Source organism: Equus caballus, chromosome X (assembly GCF_041296265.1).
Source record: "Equus caballus isolate H_3958 breed thoroughbred chromosome X, TB-T2T, whole genome shotgun sequence".
NCBI lineage: Eukaryota > Metazoa > Chordata > Mammalia > Perissodactyla > Equidae > Equus > Equus caballus.
Window position 1 is genome coordinate 15616220 of NC_091715.1, and position 15836 is coordinate 15632055.

Below are 15836 nucleotides of genomic sequence, written 5' to 3' on the forward strand. Positions count from 1 at the left end.
ATCTCCTACTCATGTTTCTATCACACTTTTTTCTTATTGACTGGAGTTCTTGATATATTCTGGATAAAAGCCCTTTGTTGGTTATGTGTCACAGATTTCTTCTACTCTCTCTTAATGGCATCTTTTGAAGAGCCTAAGTTATTCATTTTAATGCAGTAATAATTTATCAATCTTTTCCTTATGGCTAGTGCTTTTTGTGTCCGAAGACTACTTTTCCTACCCCAAGGTCATGAAGACATTCTCCTATATTCTCTTCTAGAATCTTTTTTTGCCTTTTTACATATATATGTAAAAAGATATATATATATTTATTTGTAATATACTTGGAAATGATTTTTGTGTACGGTGTGAGGTCGAGATTGTTTTATCTTTTTCTACGTGAATACCAACTTTTCCAGCAGGATTTTTTTAAAAAAGGCTGTTCTTTCCCTACTGCTTTGCAATATCCAACGGCTGTAAATCAAGTGTCCATAGATGTATAGGTCTGTTGCTGGGCTTGCTATTCTATTGCACAAGTCTACTTTCTATACTTGTTTCAATGCCATATTGTCCTAATTACAGTTATAGTAAGACTTGATACTTGGTAAAGCAAGTCTTCCTATCCTGATCTTCTTCAGGAGTGTTTCAGCTATTCTTGGTCCTTTATATTATCATACTGGAATAAGTTTATCAAGCTCCACAGAAAAAACTTGTTAGGATTTAAATTTGATTTGCACTGAAACTATAGTTATGCTGTCCAATATGGCAGGCACTAGCCACATACAGGCACTGAGCACTTGAAATGTGGCTAGCCCAAATTCTAAGTGTAAAATGCACAGTGACTTTCAAATAAGCATGAAAAAAATAATGTATATCTCATTAATCACTTTTTATTTTTGAATACATGTTGAAATGATAACATCTTGGATATATTTGGTTAAATAAAATATATTACAATTAATTTTGTGGGTGTTTTTTAAACTTTTTTAATGTTGCTACTAAAAAGTTTAAAATTACATATGTGGCTCACACTATATTTTATTCAATAACGTTGATCTAGAGAACCCACATCTTTATAAAACTGGGTCTGTCATAATGTGAATAGAATACAACCTTCCAGGTTATTATGATCTTTTTAAATTTCTTTAAATAAAATTTTCTAGTTTTCTGCATAGAGTTCTTGAATAACTTTTGCTAGGTTTATCCTTAGGCATTTGATATCTTTTATACTATTGTAAACAGTGTCTTTTTCAAAAATTCCATTTTCTTTTGCTAATACACAGACATGAAATAGATTTTATTTATTGACCTTTTATCCAGCAACTTTGCTAAACTCTTATTAAGTCCAAGAATTTATATGAAGATATGGATTTTTTATGGACATATTCATGTTATTTAAATAATGACAATTTTATTTCTTCTTTTTAAACCTTAAACTTTACTTCTTTTACTTGCCTTACTGTACTTGCTAGTACCTCCATGACAATGCGAAGAGAAGTGGAATAACGGGCATCCTTGTCATATTCCAAATCTCAAAGGTAAAGCTTTCAATATTTCACCATTAAGATGAATATGAATACTCTAAATCTATGGGGTTTGTTCGTATTTAAACCACATAATATTGATGTTGTATCAATGAATTTCTTAGTTACTTCTTGTACTATAGCCAACGGTCTAAAATCTCATTTTTTAGTTTGAAGATTTTTAAAAAAATCTCATCAAAACATATCCACTAGGGACTACTTACTTAAGAATCATAGTCATTGTTTCCTTTCGATCTTTTCCTTGGAAAGGTAGTGTACCAGTGAGCATCTCAAACTGCAAAAAGGCAACCAGAGGTATTAGTCAATAAGTATAAAATCTTAAGGCCAGAAGGTAAAAAAGCATCATTTTAATTACAACCAAATCATCTAAAATTGCTATATAATAAAACAAGTGATTTGTATTTCTACAATATTCATTACTGAACTTCTCAAAAAAATGCCCCAAACCTTACCATTAATACACCAAAAGACCACCAGTCTGCACTCTGAGTATGACCTCGACGATTAACTACCTCTGGAGCCATATATTCCACAGTTCCACAAAAAGAATATGCCTTCTTCTCATGGTCAATAGACTCTTTACTTAGGCCAAAATCTGCCAAAATAAATATCGAATTCATAAATATCCTACAATAATTTGCACACAAAATTTAAACTTTGAGTTCCAATAGTTAATTAATAAAAAATTATAATCTAAGTTTTTAACACAATCGTTACTCAATATTTGTACCATGATCAACCTTAAAGGAAATTATATAGCATAGGAGAGAATATTTTAATAAAATGAGGATTTTTACCTGTTAACTTGATGTGACCTTCTTCATCAAGAAGTATGCTGAAAGAAAACAAAGTCAGAAAATCTTTTCAAACACTAAGTAGAGATTTATAGAAGCTAAAAACTGAAATTACTTTGTTAAGCATCAGATCACCACATTCATTCTAAAATATTGTTTTAGACTGTGAATAAGAAGGCAAAGGTAAAAGAGGAAAAAAATTATTTTTTGGACACACATATATAACAAATCCCAAAGGCAAAGCCTTATAAACTTGTATTAACGAGCCAGGGGCATTTGAAAACTATGAAGAAAAGAACTAAAACCCATACTCTTCTAAGTTGCTCTTTCTAATGCCTGTCTGCAGAGGTGGGCTAACTAAACTCTCTAGTGCTTGCACAACAGACAGATGGTCTACATATTTAAGTCAAATGTGTTAGAGTTGTGATTCTCTTGGTCATTCTTAAGGCATCTGACTAAATCATTCTTTCTTTCTTTTTTTTTTTCAGAAGCCAGATATGCTCCCTCCCTGACACAGGCTTCATACAGACCTGCACATACCCAAGCAGGCCACAGAGAGAAGGCTCAACTTTCAGTCCAACTTGAAGATGTGACCATTTAGGGGGACTGAACTAAGACTCTATTTAGTGACTGCAAATGGTTGTAGGATGTGTGTGTGTGTGTGTGTGTGTGTGGAGAAGATTGGCACTGAGCTCACAACATCTGCGCCAATCTTCCTCTATTTTATGTGGGATGCTGCCACATCATGGCTTGATGAACGGTGCTACGTCCGTGCCCAGGATCTGAACCTGTGAACCCTGGGCCACCAAAGCAGAGCACGTGAACTTAACCACTATGCCACTGGGTTGGCCCCTTTCCTAGCTTTCTTTCTGACACAAACTACACAATCCTCTTCTCGTCAACAAACCTTGCTCACACTCCTTGTTTTTCATTGACCCATCCCTTCACTGTATACATTCTCCAGTGTTTTCTCTCTCTCTCAGTAAACTGTGAGCTCCTAGAGTGTTTGACCTTATTCATCTTGTAGCTCAGTGCCTGGAAGAGCACAGAAAAATAAGAAATGTATGTTGAATAAATGGGGCCAGTCTACAAAGGGCAATAAGGCATTCCAAATAGTTTGGGCTGCTTCTCAAGGGCACTGAAGACCAGAAAAGTTTTACATGCATAGAGGGTAGAAATAATCAGATCTGCAATTTTAGGAAACAATTTATAGGGAAAAATAAAAGGTATTTAGTGAGCTCTTAAATACGGGTCACGATGAAGAACAACAAATGAAGACACTCAGGTTTCTGGCTTTAGCAGATACTTGAGTGGAGAGTAATGTCATTGATTAAGGAGTTATGGAAAGGGCTAAGTACTAAGTTGTAAGCCAGTAATTGTATTTCTGGATAGGTATTTTAGTATACTGACTTGAAAGGTCAAGTAATCATCTGCTTCTCTTATATTCAAAGCTATTCCATAATATAGGCACTTCTTTCAACTCTAACTAAAAAAAGTACAAGCCAAGTTTTGTTATGATAAAATTTTACTATGTCAAAAATGCTATGAACCTTCCTATGTCATCAATTCAACTATGATTACAATAAAGTTTACCACTGAGGGTAATTCAGTAGGGACCTATTTTTCAAGTCTCTTTCATAACAAGGGACTGGTTATGAAAAAAATACTCATCTTGATTATGCTTGATTAAGAAGCAGACCGCTTGATTAAGAAGCAGACCAACAGATTTAGGGAATATAAAGGGAATTATTACGTATGGTGGAAATCATTCTCCCTTCTGTCTAATAAACATGTGAAAGACAGTTCTAAAAACAAAACAAAACAAACCTTAAGTCATTCTTGGTAATTTTGAGGAAAAAAGAAAACACGGCTACAATGGCATTACTTATGCCTTCTATAGCAAACGTAATTTTAAGATAACCATGCTTATCCTTTATCTTTGAAAGAAAAAGTCATCTGTATTACTTTCAATAAGCAAAGTTCCCTTTCAACTACTACTAATTATTTTTAGCCATACTTATTATAACAGAGTTCTAGTTTAAAAGAATCTGGAAAACCCCTTAGAGTGCATAAAACAATTGGCCTAAAAATTTAAGTTTCTGTAAGTCTCTATATGATGGTATTTACTTGGATCACTTACCAATTAAACGTTATTTCAATTTAACAGCATCATAGACATCTACGTGAAAGATCTCACTATAAGTAATCTTACCTACATTTGATCTTATTTGACCTTTGAGACAGGGCCCATGCTTTATATATAATCTTATGACCAATGCCAATACAATGGTCTACAATAAATACATTCAGTTAAATGATATAAAACACTAACATATTTTTATTATGAATGTTTAATCTTATGTTTGTAGTAATTTTTTCCTTCTAAGGACTATATGCTTGAATATTTATTCTCACCAGGAATTATATTTTATGTCATGATAGTTAGAAATTGGGAAAATGATGAGAAAAACTCAGCAATTATCTGGGGAATAAAAACCGAACCATATGAAATTTATTTAAAAACAAAATATATGGAAAACAAATGTAAAATGTGGAAGTATAACAATTTCTAAACAATCACTTAACAAGATTCCAAAGGAGCATTTCCTCTGTTTCCTGCTGTAATCTATAATATAAAATTTTCCTATAACATTTTAATGTAAGTCATATCCAAATTCTTGATAAAGATGATGGTTGTACAACATATCTGTGAGTATACTAAAAATCACTGAATTGTACACTTTAAAGGATAGACAGTATAGTATGTGAATTACATCTCAATAAAGCTGTTTAAAAAACTTTTTTTTATTGAGTTAATGATAGGTTACAATCTTGTGAAATTTCAGTTGTACATTAATGTTTGTCATTCGTGTTGTAGGTGCACCACTTCACCCTTTGTGCCCACCCCCCACCCCACCTTTCCCCTGGTAGCCACTAAACTGTTCTTAGTCCACATTTTTAAATTCCTCATATGAGTGGAGTCATACACAGATTATCCTTCTCTAGCTGGCTTATTTCACTTAACATAATTCCCTCAAGGTCCATCCATGTTATTCCAAATGGAATGATTTTGTTCTGTTTTGCAGCTGAGTAGGCTCTTGTTTATATCCTTAAAAAAGGGCAAAAACCCTTTCTTATTCAAAGTGGTAGATAGTAAACACTAACAAATTAAAACACAGAAGTGTGTACAATTTAAATAATATTAGATTCTTGATAACTGCTACTATAAAAGCAATGGGAAATTTGCTCAACTCACACTTAAAATATGAAATCATGTGGAGAAGAAAATATTCAATAAATGGTATTTAGAGAAAATTAGCTCTATTTAATAAATTATGCCATCCCTCATGCCAAAAAATTTCTAGATGAAGTTAAAAGTAATGAAAGGAACCCGAAAATTAGAAGAAAAATATCTGATCAGGGGATTGGAAACCTTTCTAAGAATAAAAGTCATGGAAGAAATCACAAAAGAAAAGATTGGTAGGTCCGACTAAGAAAAAAATACTTGTGTAGGTTAAAATAACATAAATAAAGTTAAAATTAAAAGATAAACTAGAAAAATGTATTTGCAATATATGTCAAATGATTAAATTTTTAATTTTGTGACAATCTCTTACAAATCAATGGGAAATAAGAACATTTCAAAGAAAAATGAGCAAAGGTCATAAACAGAAAAATCACACAAAAATACAAATTGCCAATAAACATATGAATATAGATTTCAACCTCATTAAAAATCAAAGAATGCAAACGAAAGCAAGATAACATTAACAGAGATTTTGATGAACAGGTATTTAAAAAGTATGAGAATACACAGTATTAGCAGAAATGTGAAGCACAAGCACTCTCATGCAATGCTCATGGTAGTTCTATGAAGTAATTTTATTTTTATTACCTCCTAAATAATTATATTACATTGTATTCAACTTAGTAGCAAGATTCCTTACTTTTCTGGTTTTAAGTCTCTATAGATTATTCCCAGGCTATGTAGATGGTCTAAAGCAAGTGCAAGTTCAGCCAAGTAGAATTTGACATCTTCTTCTGTGAACATCACCTAAAATAAAATAATAATTTTTCTGTTTTTATTTTCTTTTTGTGTCTATGATTTTTATTTAAAGTTCTACCCTAGAGCTTAAATATTCAAAAAATTATAAATATGCTAACTACACGTAGGTTTAGCCACAATCTACTTATGAAAGGAATTTGCAAAAATGAACCAACTAGTGAACTAATCACTTACTAAATGCTAAATATGCACTGTGGGGAAAATAATTTTACATTTAGTTAGGTAACAACTATATTCAGTTTGTGCCATTGTTGCCTCACAAAATCTTAGAAATGAAAAGTGATCTTTAAAATGCATGCTGAATTTCCACTACTAATTGTTTAAGGATATCTTATTGATATATTAAGCTTCTGAAAAAACTATAACCAAAAGAAGCAGGACAAAAGACAAAGATAGTTTATCAAGTCCTACTTTCAGAATAAACTCAAAAGGCAGGAAAAGAACTCTTTTTGGGTCTGATTCTTCAATGTAAGAATCTAATGCCAGTAGAGAAAATACAATAAGCATAATATTGAAATATAACAAAGCTTTAGTTGAAACAGGATGTGTATAAATAGATTAAAAATAGAGATTAATTATATACCTCTTTGGATAAGCGTGTAAACAAATCTCCTCCCCTGAGAAAATCCAAAATAAGATACAACTTCCCTTCAGTTTGAAAAGCTGAATGAAGAAATGAAAATTTCCGTTTAATCCATCACAGTTTATTGTTTTAAGCTTACATTAGGTCAACTCATTTACAAATTAATATTATTTTTAGCAAATTAATGATTATGTCATAGATCTAAATTGATTTTTATTTAGAAGATAACCACTGATTTCTCTTAGTTTCCACATAGAAATATTAAATACAATGTTTCTTATTATGGAAGCACCAGAACATTTGTTAGATTTTCTTCAGGCAACAGTCTTTCAGGAATACAGTAGTTCTAAAACATGTGATCAATAAGAAAAATCCCTAACAGAAAAAGACTTACTTAACCATAAAACAAAAATACAAAAACCACGTCACTTAACTAGAGAAAAAATGTGGATTGGTTAAGCTTTAGTTATACATAATAAGAATCACCACACCTTTACCCACTGAGAAAAAGCATATATGCCTTCGGGGAAAAGAAAGGCAATAAAAGTTTAAGGACATTGACATTAGGGATCTTTCTTGCTTTATAAGTTGGGCTAACAGAAATGGACTATAAAATGCTGGTACACTATTATTAATTATTATAGTAAAAAGCTGATTATTATTACCTGTTCCTCTGGCTACCGCTCAGAAACTATACTGCTTAAAAGAAGTATAAGCTAAATGCAATAAAAGCTTCTAAAGTTTGTCTAAGGAGTAACGGTTTAATTTCCATGACTTTACTGTATGTGTCTGCTAAACACATATAAATATACACAAATAAATACTTATATATATCTGAATGCACACAGGGAGTGGGGAATGAGGTGAAGAGATGAGGTGGTACATAACTTACCATAATGCAACTTGACAATAAAAGGATGATTAACTTCTACCAAGATATCACGCTCCATTTTTGTCCGAACACGGTCTCGAACTATAAAATATTGCACATTTGGCTACATTGCAATAGTTTTCAGAGACAATCTTTAAAACAAAATCTCTTTGGTGCCTATTTTAAATAAAATTTTGCTTATACATATAAGCATATAAATAAAACTATACATATAAATAAAACTATTACTCTTGAATTTTCAAAATTAATAACTATATTTTTTACTAAATTATAACAAGAAACTGTATATATTTATAAAATCTGTGCTTTAAGCTAAAGAAAATACAGAGAACATATTGGATATTGGCTTTAACATCAAATTTACAAGTATTTTAATTAAAGTTATTAAAAATGGCCAAAAAAATAACTTTTTAAAAACAAGGCATACCAATGAAATGTTAAAACAAAAAAATGGAATAGGTTTCAATACCCCTACCACCTCTATTAACTCAATTCAACAAATATTCATTAAGCATTTATAAAATGTGGCAGATAAAGTAAAAGATGGATACAACAAAAAAGGTCTATTTTGAGGGAGAGGGAAGTGGGAGAGGAAATACCACGGGGCAGCTGAAAGGGCAAAGGCTTTTTGGAGTAAGAAAGATCTGGATTCACATCTGTGTAATCTTGAGCAAGTTACTTATTTAGAATCTCTGAGCCTCAGTTACTTCTCATCTATAAAATGGGGTAACACCACTGTACCTTTGGGGACTGTGTGACCATCTGAGATAAGGTTGCACATCCCAGAGCCTGGTATGTAAGAGATATTTAATTAAATGGTAGCTATAGCATCACGAATATGATAAATGGATAAAATGATTTATTACTAGCAATAAGTAGTACAGGAATTCAGAGAAGAGAAAGATCAGTTTTACATGCATGGTAAGGCCAGAGGGAAGAGGTATGGGGTTAGGGACATTTAGAGTGGAATTCAGATGAGTGGGAAGGATCAGGCCTGGAGAAGAAAAGTCCAGATATGGAACACCAGTCCAAGCAAGGATATGTAGGCATGTATGATGAACAGGAAGGAACCAAATCAATGTGGAAACTGGGGAGGTGAAGTAGGGAGGATCCAGATTCTTGACAATTTGGAATGTCAGTATAAATTTACATTTGACCCTGTAGGCAAAGCTCTCTTTTACCAAGCAAACATTTCCTGAGCAAATCCTATGTGTCATGCACTGTGAGATACAAATAAAAATAAAATAATCTTCAAGAAGCTCATAATCTGGCGGGAATGACAGACAGGTAAATAAATGATTAGAATACATTCTGGTAAGTACTCTGATTGTGTTGGTATCTCAATGGATTTCAGTGGTGAAATGATCATTAAAGTTTTTATTTTTTTTTCTATTGCATAAAGGATAGATAATAGATGACTTCTATTTTTCAGGCCAGAGTGACTGAATGGTTGTGCCAAAGATTAAATAGAAAGAATGGGAAAAAGAGTCCTTTCTGGGAGGGAGGGTAGCGACAGAGGGAAAGATGAGTTGGTTTTCTCTACAATTGAAGGTGACCAGAGATATTTAAAATACAGAAATAAGACCTCTGGGAAAAATAAACAAAGCAGCTAAAAAAAATTGTATGTTTCCCATTTTACCAGTTTTCCACCTCCAACTGGGAGATTTTGGTGCCAGTGACTGAAAATGGGCAAACCAGGAATAGGAATTGATGGCTCCTGATATTTATGCAGCTCTGTCTTTTTAACTGACTTGTCTAGCTGGTGTACCAAATTCAGTATCAGTCTCTGATTTCATTATCTTGTCCTATCACTACAACTCTGGTGTCTTATATCCAACAGGCCCTTTCTATTATTTATATGAATGAAGTTCATCACCTAGGCCTGCTGATAATTCTGTTCCAGTCTAGGCCAAATCCACTCTTTTTCCACTGCTACCTATACAATCTTGGATTAGGTTCCTATTACTTTAAAGCTGGATTCCAAATTTTTACCTTTTTCAATAATTATACAATGTCTACAAAGCTTATCATTTAAAATCACTCCTCTGCTCAGTAAGCACCAAAAATATCCATCACTATATTTACTGCATATCCCTCTTCTATTATTCTACCACAATGAAAATAAGAATTATTTAGGAGTCAAGAGCTATAGTTTAGTGGCTACGCTAATAATTAGATGAGTTACCTTGGTCAAATCCTTTCACTGCTCAGGGACTTCCTGCTCCCTTTTCTATAAAATGAGAGGCTAGAACACAATGATTTCCTTTCTGATTATCTTGTAAGATAATTTCCTCATATGTAACACTGATGAGACCTTGTTTAGTTGAAAATAAGCAGTGAGAGTCACTCACTGAGCAATTTCTTCATTTTGTCTGAGGTAGAATTATGATAATTCTAATCTGCTTTCTTTTACTTATGTAAATACCTTGTGACAAATGTAAATCATTCTACAATCAGGAATTTTGATTAGGATACACTGGTTCAGAAGAAGGTATGTTTTATATTGGTTAAACTCTAAATCCTAAAATAGAATTTGTTAATACTGACTCATGCTGGCAAAGCAACTACATTCCTCTGAAATAATTTTTCTTATATAGTAGTTATTAGATTTTAAACCTTCCTTGACTTGAACATCAGAGTGAAAAAGAAGAAATGCTGTTTATGTTTCCAGGATTATGTATTAAGATGCCTTTTTAAGCAATGGTTTACAAAACCTTCTAAGCCCGCAGACTACTTTATTAGGACAAAAATCCCCATAAACTTAACCTAACGCTACTGACTTCTATTTGACTCCATTTGTTGTATTAATAGGATCTTTAAAATGGAAAGAGACTTCTGGTTAAACATGGATGTTTTACTTTCTATTTTCTTCCAAAACTCCATTGAAATTACAATGATGGAAAAAATTATGCATAAACTTACAAGGACAAAGAACAGGTGAGGAAGCAGAGATGAGTAAGTGGTAACTTACAGAGCAGATCAGAGAAAGCTAAAATCTAAGCCTAAGGGAAGGAAGTCAATGAGCAATAAGCAAATTTTTGCCATAGGACTCTTTCCAATTAGTTTTTTGGTACCTTGCTCTTAAGCAAGGAAAAGATAGCAAAGGATCCCCACACATTTGAGGAAAGGCTCTAAACGTGAAAAACAGCTATCAAAATCAACAGAAAAAAAGGAATAAAGGGGAAGAGACAATACCAACAACAGAAGAAAACTTAAAACAAAAATCAACCTTGTAATTTATATCTACTGAGAGAGCAAAGACCATATGGCACCCATGAAACAAGCAGCTTTAAAAGGGGTAGGGAGGAAGGAACCAGAATCTTCAACAAATAAACCACAAAGAAAAAGAAAGAAATGGAGACAGAGCTCATGGATTAAAAGACTAAAGAGATATCAACCAATTGCTAAATATAGACCTTATATGGATCCCAATTCAAACAAATTGCAAAAGGAAAAATGAACTATAACAACAGGGACAAGTGGAAAATTGAACACTGATTAAATATCTGTATATTAATTCTTTTTTTTTGGTGACAAGGATTCACCATGAGCTAACATCTGTTGCTGATCTTCTTTTTTTAGCTTGAAGAAGATCAGCCCGGAGCTAACATCTGTGCCAGTGTTCCGCTCTTTTGTATACGAGATGCCTCCGCAGCATGGCTGATGAGTGGAGCAGGTCTGTGGCTGTGATCCAAACCCATGAACCCGGGCCACCGAAGTGGAGTGTGTGGAATTTTTTAACCACTTGGCCATGGGGCCAGCCCCTGTATATTAATTTTTTATGTATAATGAAAGACTTGTACTATTTCTTTTAAGAGTCTTTATCTTTTAGAGATACACACTAAAATATTTATGGAAGAAATTATACAATGTCTAGAATTTGCTTAAAAATATCAAAAGAGGGGAAGGTGAGAACATAGATGAAAAGAGACTGATTATGGGTTGAGACTTGTTGAAGCAGAGAGACTGGTATATGGAGGTTCTCTATATTCTGTTTCTTTCTGTAAATGTTTGACACTTTCCATAATAAAAAGCTTTAAAAAAATGGAATAATTAGAGAACAAGGAAAATCCAGGAAATTAAAAATGATGGTAGAAACAAAAAGGTCAATAGAAGAGTTGGAAGATAGTTGATAAAATTTCCTAGAAAATAGAAAAAAAAGACAAAAATAGAAAATAGGAGGGAAAAAATAAAAATTAAGGAACAATCCAGGAGGTCCAACATATTCACAGAGTAGCAGTTACAAAATGGAGAAGAAATGACAAACTACTTTCCCAAAACTGAAGAAATGAGTTTCTAGATTGAAAGAGACCACTCCAAATCTGGTATAATGAATTTTAAAAACCAATACTAAAGAAATACCACTATACAAATTTCAGAACACCAGAGATAAAGACTAGATTCTATAGACTTCCAAAGAGGAAAAGCAGCTTACACACAAAGGACTGGGAATCAGAATGGCAATAAACTTCATAATTGGAACACAGGAAACTGGAAGACAATGGGAACAACGCCTTCAAATATCTGAGGGAAAATTATTTCTGACCTAGAATTTTATGCCTAGCCAAATTATAAATTAAGTGAGGGGGTAGAATAAAGGCATTTTTAGACATGTAAAGTCACAAAAAAGTTACCATCCATTTGCTCCTTCTGAGGTAGCTACTAGAAGATGTGTTGCACCAAAACTAGAAAGTAAACTGAGAAAAAGGTAGACGAAGAATTTAGGAAAGGAGATCTAACACAGCAAAGATGTGAAGGAAATGTGACTCCAGTATACTATTTGGCTCAGCTAGGAACAATTTTTATAAAGCTGTAATAACGAAAACATTACTGGGAGGACATAAAAAGGAAAATCGCGTGTGGGGGTAGTATAAGAGAAGTAAATCCTAATCTTCCATGTTAGGAAATCAATAGATTATGTCTCCAAATGAAAATAATAAAAGTATTGCAACATAAGAGTATGGAATGTGGAGGTAAATGGTAGAAGCAGCAGCTAAAGGGATGAAAGTCATTGTCTCTGGGGGTCAAGAACTGGGATAGGGAGGAGGGTAGGTAAAGCACTGCTATTTTATAAGACTATACACATATAATTTGATAAAAATAAAAATTAAATTTAAGACCACATTAAGAATTATCTAGCAGCCTACAATTCCAATACATCAAATATTTTCACTTTTCTGTAGTCTCTTCTATAGTTTATATCTATATAATTTTACACACTTGTGGTAGCCAAATTTGTCATAATTGTTCATTTACATATTTTCATTGAGTTCATTTTTCTGATATTTTAAATATTTCATTTAAATAACACCCTATTAAATGGTATATCATAATTTTCTAAACATCCCTCTATTTTTCAATATTTATGTGATTTCTAAATTCTTGATATTATAAATAATGTTCTAATGAGAATTTTCAAGCACATGAACTCCTTCTTTGAGATTATTTCCTCAGGTTAATTTAGCAGCAATAATGGCTCTTTGTACTTATTGCAAAACTGCTTTCCAATTTATATTACCATCACATGAAATAACTCATTATTTTATATGCATTTATTTATCAGCAAAACAGAACAGTTTCCCAAAGATTATTTCTTTTAACCCCTAGTACAAAATTATTCTGAAATCCTTTAGGTAGAGGTTGTAATGTTATTTCTTAGCAACTCCTAACTCAATCATTCTTTTTGCATTTATTAGTTGGAATTCTACTGTAAGGGAGAGCTTTCCTTTGTTCCCCATTAATTAATTTATGGATTAACTCAAGGATTCTTATTTTATTCATGGGTTGTAATCTATCACTATCATTACATAATATTGTAATGTTCAAATTGTCCTAGATTTGGCCAGTACGAACCCTTTAATCAACTCCTTATACTAATATTCTGTAATATTTGAGGAAAATAACTTTCTGATTTTCTATTTATACTATTTTTCATTGTATAAAAGGCTAAAATTTTTTATTTTGTCAATTTCTTTGTAATATGCTCAATATCTCTTTACAAGATGTGATTCGCAACATTCCTAGATGTGTTAAGTTGTAAAATTCAGTTAGATTGCTGTTTATCATGGCTTGGGTTTAAGAGAAGACTAATTTTTTTCCAGGTTGCTCAGGAGTATTTCAAACAAAATTTATGAAATCATTATTTAATTTCTCATTGAACTATATTACCTGCTTTGCACAGCAAGTACTCAATATTTTTGTAATACATTAAAATTTAATATATAATAATTTGCACTGTTTTGTTCCACTGATTTATATGTTTATACTATTCTCCCAATAACACACTGAATTCTTACTGCTTTAAATAAGCCTTAAACCTGATAGAGCTTGTTCCTCTCTCATTAGTCTTCTTTTTTAGAATAGTCTTTGAGGCGTATGCTTTTCAAATGAAATTCTGAATATTTCAAGGAAAATGAAACTGGAATCTTGAGGATATGGAGGTAATTGGATGGCTAGAGGAATATTGAGATTCTTAACAACAGTTGTCCTTCTCTAAAAGCAATTCAGCATTTATTTCCTTTCCTGCTATCTTTTAGGTTTCTCAGAGCTTCATAGTTTACATATAGTATGCACAATACAAATCCTGTTAAATATATGAAAACAAACTATTTTTGTTGCCTATGCGAACAAACTGTCTTATGTAAGTTCCATCTATGAGGTTTTATAACATGGGATTCATGAGTATAAAGTTATAAAGTAGTGATATAAAGTAGAGCACTGAGGATATAATTTAATTCCCTGGTCCTAGCAAGAATCAAGTAAGTAATGTGCAAGGAGGTAGAGACTGGATAGGAAAGAAAATACATTCAGGAAGGGAGCAAGAGAACAAAGCACAGGATGGTGTTTATAGAGGAAGGTGAAATTTCTTGGAATGATGAAAATACCCATGGTGGGCGACTAACTGGGAAGAGTAACATCAGAAATAATAAACGATCATCAAAAATATTCCATCCAGGATATTTCAAAAGCTTTAGAAATTACAGGTAAATTGAAGAGGAAAAAATGATGCTAGGAATCAATACATAAAACAACTAGAGGTTATGTGGTAAAATAACTAGTACTACTAAATAAAAGGAAGATTTAGGTATTTTAAAATCTATGTACAATTTCTTCTAAATGACTGTTTACCTGTAAGAGCCAAGTCCTACATTAGATTTTTCAAAATCAGAGGCTTGGAATAAAAACTTATTTGGAAACCAGAAGTCAAGATGATAAAGTCCTTAGAATAAAAGCTATTTTGCATCCAGTCAATCAGTAAGTTTTCAAAACATTAAAATAATTATATTAATTTGAAGATGACTCAAACCCAATTTTAATCTTCTAAACTTCCACTTGCCTAAAGCTCCAGATGACTGTATAATACTTCTTTTATAACATGGCCACTCCCATTCTCACTAGTCATATGATTCCTAGCTCAGTAGGAGAAATTCACTAAAAGAAAGGCTAAATTTGAAGACAGTAACAGGAACAGATTCAGAATGTAAGTAACTGGCCTAGGAGTCACATGAGATCTTTTGAGACTTTTCAGTTTGTTTATACGACACGAACATTACAAATAGCAGCAGCACTTACCTTTCAATGTGGCCTTCTTCAATACTTTCATGGCATAAAGCTGTCTAGCATCAGAGCCTGAGATTTTTTTGACTAAGAAAACCTGTATTTAAATAAGAGAAAATAAGTTTTATGAAGTATCACAAACTATGCCATTGTTAAAATAAGACCCTACTATAATATAGTTTATTATTAGAAAGATTCTGATACCTCCTAGATCAACTATTTTGCTTATAATGTATCAATTATAAATTTTTTCTTTCTTTTTGTTGTTTGCCAATTCCTATAGAGTAGGTAACACACAAGACAGAAACAAAAAACTTTAAACTATGTCGCAACTAGAGAAAAGCCTAACATGTTTAAAGCATAACAAACATTCTTCTGATTCCATTTATACAGGAGTCTGCTTGACCACAATTTTCTGTTG

At 32.4% G+C, this 15836-nt stretch overlaps 1 protein-coding gene across 18 annotated transcripts in view; it reads right to left on the reverse strand.

Moving 5' to 3' along the window:
- Window positions 1-15836, reverse strand: part of RPS6KA3 (ribosomal protein S6 kinase A3) — a 112069-nt gene that overhangs the window by 33705 nt on the left and 62528 nt on the right. For all 18 annotated transcript variants that reach the window (XM_070256757.1, XM_070256762.1, XM_070256767.1 and 15 more), the window contains 7 exons: window positions 15431-15512; window positions 7859-7939; window positions 6967-7046; window positions 6265-6371; window positions 2321-2358; window positions 1976-2118; window positions 1727-1797 (listed from right to left, as the gene is read on the reverse strand). In XM_070256757.1, coding sequence (XP_070112858.1) covers window positions 1727-1797; window positions 1976-2118; window positions 2321-2358; window positions 6265-6371; window positions 6967-7046; window positions 7859-7939; window positions 15431-15512 — 602 coding nt within the window. The remainder of the gene's footprint in view (window positions 1-1726; window positions 1798-1975; window positions 2119-2320; window positions 2359-6264; window positions 6372-6966; window positions 7047-7858; window positions 7940-15430; window positions 15513-15836) is intronic.